The sequence below is a fragment of the Epinephelus moara genome, chromosome 1 (assembly GCF_006386435.1).
Source record: "Epinephelus moara isolate mb chromosome 1, YSFRI_EMoa_1.0, whole genome shotgun sequence".
Lineage (NCBI taxonomy): Eukaryota > Metazoa > Chordata > Actinopteri > Perciformes > Serranidae > Epinephelus > Epinephelus moara.
Genome location: NC_065506.1, coordinates 18,832,873 through 18,839,149, shown reverse-complemented (window position 1 = coordinate 18,839,149; position 6,277 = coordinate 18,832,873). Strand labels below are relative to the sequence as shown.

The window sequence follows — 6,277 nt, the reverse complement described above, 5'->3', positions numbered from 1 at the left end:
GGGCAGAGAGATGGAAGCAAAATATATTAAACCCGGTGTTAATACAGCAGAACTGGAGAGAGGGGTGAAAAATAAATAGAGGTGGGCATGGCTCAAATAGGGCGCAAAATTATAGACAGAGAACGATTGACAAATTTTTCACTTTAAGCCCTGACACTGTCATTTTTGTGTAGGAATTAAGCTTCAATACATGACATATGATGTTTTAATTAATAAATACAGTGTGAATAAAGATTACATAATATAAAAATAACTGCAGTCTTTGTTATTTGATAGCCGCCTAAATTAAACAATTTTTATAGGGCAAGTAAAAACTGACTTTGGGCAAGTAGATCTCTGACCAACTTGCCCGATCGGGCAAGTGAAAAAAAAAACCTTAGCGTTGAACCTTGTATATATTTTCTCTAAATTATTACTTTCTGGTCACATACACAGTCTGAAAGAAAACAGTTTTTATTTTCTTAATGATAGCATTTGAGTAAGTGAATAAAGCACAGATGATGGACAAAAAAAGTAGCTTTGATCTTGGTTTGATATAATAAAGAAATAATCAAAATTGTGACTGTACTCTTTGAGAGTATATCATGAAACTATTGTGAAAATACTGCAATGTAAATGCTGCATCAGGATAAATGGTGTGTTGCCTCATGCCTGCTTGATAGACAGCATTACTAGCAGACATAAATCTGTTCTGCTTTGACAAAATGCCCTGTGGGAATGGAGGACTTGTTGAGGCCGGGATAATGATACATGTCTTTTCCACATCCCCACAGACATGTATCAGCTGTGACTACTATAAAATCTTCATAACCTTGTGCTGACTTTTGCATCATTTGCAAAATCTACAACATTTCAGTTTAATTTTTGAATTGTTTAAATGTAAAGTTAATTTTTTGGCGCTGAAAGATATGATTGTTCAACAGAAGACATAAATGACACATGTCGTGTTTTACTCGTAGTGGCCTCTCTGATCAAATCTGTCAGACAAACATGAAACATGATTTCCTACATGCTTAATTGGCACAAGCTGTTTTCTGCAGAGGTGGTTCAAGGGTAAGCTGCTGTGCAGACATAACACTTACCAGGGCCTTTCTCCAGGAAGATGACCTTGGACTCTGGGAAGAAGTTGGAGCCGGTGATGACCATCTCTTCTCCCCCGCTGACCAGACAGCTGGTCAGGCTGGATTTCTCAACCTGGGGCAGCTCTTGAGCCGAACGCTGGGCTGGGAGAGATGCAGCGGGGGTTGAGGAGAAAGGGAGGATGATCATTTGCTGAGCTGTGTTAATTCACACCGCAGTCTATTTTTTATGTGTCAACTATGGATGTGCTAAACTATAAGAAGACAAATTACCAGGAGCACCTTCTAATATTATGCAGTTTAACACAAAATTGTCAAGCACTATGGTGTCAGAAATTACCAAAGATTTGTATCAACATTTCTGATAGCCTCTACAAAAAGTAGTTATTATCAGACGATCTTATCTAAAGTGACTTTCAATGGGAGCAAACAGTAGATTAAATCAGCACCTGAAATCGCCAGACTGCAAGCTTGCTAATAAAGAAGTGTGTGGACAGGTTTGTGTGTGTGTGCTTGTCTGTGCGTGGTTTTCTGAATGAATAAGTTTGGGTGTGTGTGCATGTGCGCGAGATTCTGGCTGGGAAGTCGACACTCACAGCACTCCACAGGAATAGAGGCAGCCTGCAGCGACAGCACCTTCCCGTTGGGTTGAGGGATGTGCACTCGGAACACCACACGAACCCGTGTGTTCTTTCTTCCTATATCCGTCTCCCCCTTCCGCAGCTCAATGTCTGAGTTCCGCAGCTTAAGGATGCCAGCACAGTCGATACTGCAAGGTAGAGGGAAAATAGTTGGCCCCATACAGCAGCACTGGGATGGAAATCACTAAGACATGTAAGTAGTGAAGGCTTGGGAGTGATAAAACCGACCACAAGCCCAGCAGGGGAATGGCAATGAGGGGCAAATTAAGTGTTGAATCACAGAATAAAAATGCCCATGAATATGATTTATTACAACTGTAAATGAGGAAATCCCAACTAAATCCCTTCCTATGAATTCCACTGTAAATGGAACCAGACCTTATATAAATATAATCATTCGGGTGATGCAGAATCATAAAAATTCGACTAAAGTTTGCTTCTCAGCTCCACAAGAAACCCTCAAATTTTCCCTCTGCGGCCGAGTCTCCTGTAGGTTTAAATTAAGAAAATCTATTAAATCTCCTTTGGAAGGTGCAACAACCCTATATGATCATAAATGGGGTTATTTTTCATTGGACAGGGCTTCCTTCATGGTGGTAAGCTCATAACTGAGTAATGTAAACCTGAAATGCTTCAGACACCTACCTGGCTGACATGTTGTTTTCAGGCAGGAGAGGAATTTCGAGAACTTTGGTGCTGGAGACTATAATTTCTTGGCTGGCTGTGGCTACGGTTTTCCCGGTGATCCTGTGCACCTGGTAGAAGGCATGTGGCCTCAAGTACCGGTCGTCTGCTGTCCCGATGAACATCTGCAGGTTGATGGGCTTCTCACTGTAGCCAATGAGCTGACACACGACAGAGAGAGAGACAGAAAAACAGAATAGAAACAGATGTGAGTTCTTGGGGTCCAGATGAGAGGTGTGAACAAAGGAATACTCTCTTCATTTCCACTGCCTTCAGAAGGCCACCTTTTTTGGAGGGAATCTAAATGTCAGGTCGAGGGTGTTGCGATATTTCTGGCAGGGCCATTGGAGATTCATCTGGCGCTTTGGCCTCCAACCAGTTTAACACTGATGTTTTCAACTAATAGACTTATAATTTTTTCCCCTTGCAAGCCTGCCCCTTAACAGGATTCTGTGCAGGACACTGTTACCTCCAAAAAACTCACCAGAGCCTTGAAACCTGCTCTGGTCGATCATTCCAAGGCCAAATAAAAGTTGTATAGCATCTATAGTGGCTAAAAACTAAGAGAAGTGAATTTACTTTAAGAGAGATTAAGAGATTATGAGTAGAACAAACAGCTGCTGTACTAAATCATCATAGCAATCAACAAAAAATGGACGTCAAATAATACAAAAGCATCATTCACACAATCTTCAACTCATTCTGTGAGGTCTCCTGCATATAAAAAGCCTTTTAAGGGTTGCACTGTGGCTAAAGGGGGAAAAAAAATTGCCAGTAAATATGTCAACAGCCTTTTCAAATCCAGTGGTTCATGCATGCCAACCTGGCTGGCATGGGGCACCTCGAGTAGCAGCTGCCCTCTCCATTAGTCCCTGAGTGCTGGCACCCCGGTTTCCACTCAGACAGGTGAGATGTTGGATGGAGGAAAAGTGTTGCGTGTCGAGTAGAGACAAGGGGAAGATGGAAAGGAGAGCAAGACCTTTCCTCCTCAGAGGCACAGAACAAACACACACACAATCCCACCACAGTTGTAATGTTGTACTTGGCAGACTGCGTGACAGCAAGATGGCACCACCTCCCCCTCCTGTGCATACACACTCCCTCCGTACTGCCCTCGCAGCCCACACCTCCAGCTCAGATGGAGGGCAGCCCATTCAGGGTAAGAGAAAAGAACAAGGCCATTCATTGCTGTTTCACCCCAGGAACTGCCAAGCCTCAACCCCACCACAGCTGGCTACTGACCCTTTTCTCCCTGTAGGTTTGCGTCACACACCGCTGTGTTAATGTTTGGTACAAAAGTGTGGTGGATGGAAGGAGAGAAAGTGGGTGTAGCTTGGGATTTGTCATGTGCTGTTCCAAAACCAGCTAAAATAAAAAGGATTAAATTAGTTACAATCAGGCCCTGGAAACATACAGTATGTACCTGAGAGAAACAGTGAGCAAGCACTACCAACGATGTGCATGCTTGGTTTCAAAATATTGACCTTCTCTGAAGCCAGGTATTCAACTATACTGGTTTGCAGCAGGATTTTAAATGCGACTTATTTCCAGCATTGGTAAAAGGTGTACTGAAATCACTGGTGGGATACTGGTAGCCTGTGCTCCTTTTTTAAGTCTCCCTGCCTTTCTCTCTTACTTGCCACTTCCGAGACGATCCCCTGTGGTGAAAGAAGTTAAGGTATGGGGGCGCTTCTGCTGAACTGAGCTGTGGAAAAACTGAAATATGCTGTGTTTACAGCGGGTTATGTGAGAGGACGAGCCTCCAGAGGCAGATACAAGGCAGGCAGGGCAGCAGAGCTAAAATCTGAATAATGCTTTACTGTTCGTAGCTGAATAAAAACCTTGTACCTTCAGAGGGTTGTGCTACTAAGCTTAATAAAGACTCACTGGTTCCTGAGAGAGAGGGCTGAATTGAAAATAGTACAAGAGAAAATCTATCTCTGGCAATAAAACAAATCAGACTTTTTGTCACTACTTAAAACCAAGTTAGTTAAGAGCACAATGGTTAACTTAACCCAACTCTCTCAATGTGTTTAACTTTTTCAGATAGAAGAAGAATGATTAGCAACCATTACCAAGTAGTGAGGACAAATTCCTTTCCAGTGTGGCTATCCCAGTGTCTCAGGTTAAGTAGGAGTGGAGAGGGCAAATGCTGTGCACAAGTCTGGGCTGAGAAGTGCAGGTCTAGGCTGGTTAAACTAATGCAATATCAAAGTGAGCTGAGGTTTAGCTCAACCTAACATTTCATTTCATCTACCTACTGAGTGCAGACAGTTTGGTTGGAAAAATAAAAAGAACTTTTACAAAAAGGAGAAGAAGCACACCTTTACAATATTAGCCCTGCACTGGAATAAAACAATGGATTTATTTTACACTACACAAGGAAAGAACATTAGCTAAGCAGAGATCTGATGTTCAGGATTGAAATATCTTTATCTTGGAAATATCTCTCAAACTTCTACCTTACCAAAAAATCTGTGGAAAGGATTGTTTTTATTCATAAAGACGAGGCAGTAGTAGTCATGTATAATTACAAAGGGAAAGGTACCAATAAATCACTGATTACTTTGCCTACTGTTGAGTTTTTTTCGGCTTTTAAAATTTAATTTCCAACCCTAAGGGCTTTTCTTTGAAGCAAAAACTCCCCGCCCCAGGGTATGTTGATACTACTGCACCACATCCTCCGAATGTTTTAACTGCTCAGTGATGGAGGCATGTTTGAATTAGAGTGAATGACTAAACAGATCATGCAGATCATGTTGTTTTTGGGTGTGTCTCTGCATCTCTGTGCTTTGTACATGAGCTTGCTACTGGTTGTTGTAGTGCAGAGTGCTGCAGGAGGAAGAATGAAATGTCTGTGACACTAACCAAAGGGATGGTGACAAGAGAAGGCAGCTCCCTTCCCATACAAATATACATGGACAGCATGTAATTCTGAAAACGTCTTAACTTGAACAGACAGCAACAGCACAAAAATAATTCCTCACTTGTCAAACTGGGATCAAACCTGCTATATGTGGCACATGAAATGTATTTGGAAGGAAGTTGCACCAAGGAACAGCATGAGGCCCCCATAATAACCAGTAATGGGTTCATCTTTGAAAACCACATTAGATCTGAAGAGCCACATGAAAGTACAAATCTAGCTAGTAACAAGCTAACAGGTAATTATGCACCCTGGCCTGAATGGATCCATGGCTATAAATGACACCATTCAAAGAAACACAGAGTCACAGGAATCAACAGTCCTGTGGGTTGTGTTGCTTGTTTTATGATCATGTCTGCACACAATGTGGAAGTGAGCACAGACAGACAGTGCTTCCATGTGTGTGTATGTGTGCGTATATGTCTGTGTGCATGCCTGTAGTGCACAGTCATGTGCGTGTGTGTGTGTCAATAAATCAGGGCATGTTTATTCGCAGCACCATGTGGGTTCCAGACGGCATAAAATGAGTTAACAGTGTCTGGAGGAATGTATCTGTGAGAGGAAAGACTGACGTGAAAAACTAAAAATGCTTCACGGGTGTAAATTCGAACATGACAAAAAGCATAAAAAAATTAGAAACAGCAAAGCAGAGTGGCGTTTTTTGAACACCTGTGCCAATATGATACCTGAGTTGTCTATCCAAGTACCTGAAACTGTTGAACATGTATTAAAAAGTAGAAGTAGTCTAAGGGTTTGTTGTTTTTTTTCCCCCCAGTTTGTGAGTTTTACCCAAACTGTCGCTATGAAACAAAAAGGTCCCTCATTTTTTTCTTTCCTTCCATCCCCCCCCCCCCCCCCCCCCCCCCCCCCCCCTCCCCCCTTCNGGAGCCAGAGTGTTGACAAACATACACTTAGCAGGCCAAGAGTTCTTTCCAAATCAAATAATC

At 42.3% G+C, this 6,277-nt stretch overlaps 1 protein-coding gene across 1 annotated transcript in view; it reads right to left on the bottom strand.

Annotated features, from left to right (window-relative positions):
• The window catches only part of nfatc3a (nuclear factor of activated T cells 3a), a 69,070-nt gene that overhangs the window by 23,730 nt on the left and 39,063 nt on the right, over positions 1–6,277 (bottom strand). The window contains exons 4-6 of the mRNA XM_050044643.1: positions 2,366–2,565; positions 1,676–1,848; positions 1,083–1,223 (exon numbers count right to left, since the gene is read on the bottom strand). Of these exons, the coding sequence (XP_049900600.1) occupies positions 1,083–1,223; positions 1,676–1,848; positions 2,366–2,565 (514 nt within the window). The remainder of the gene's footprint in view (positions 1–1,082; positions 1,224–1,675; positions 1,849–2,365; positions 2,566–6,277) is intronic.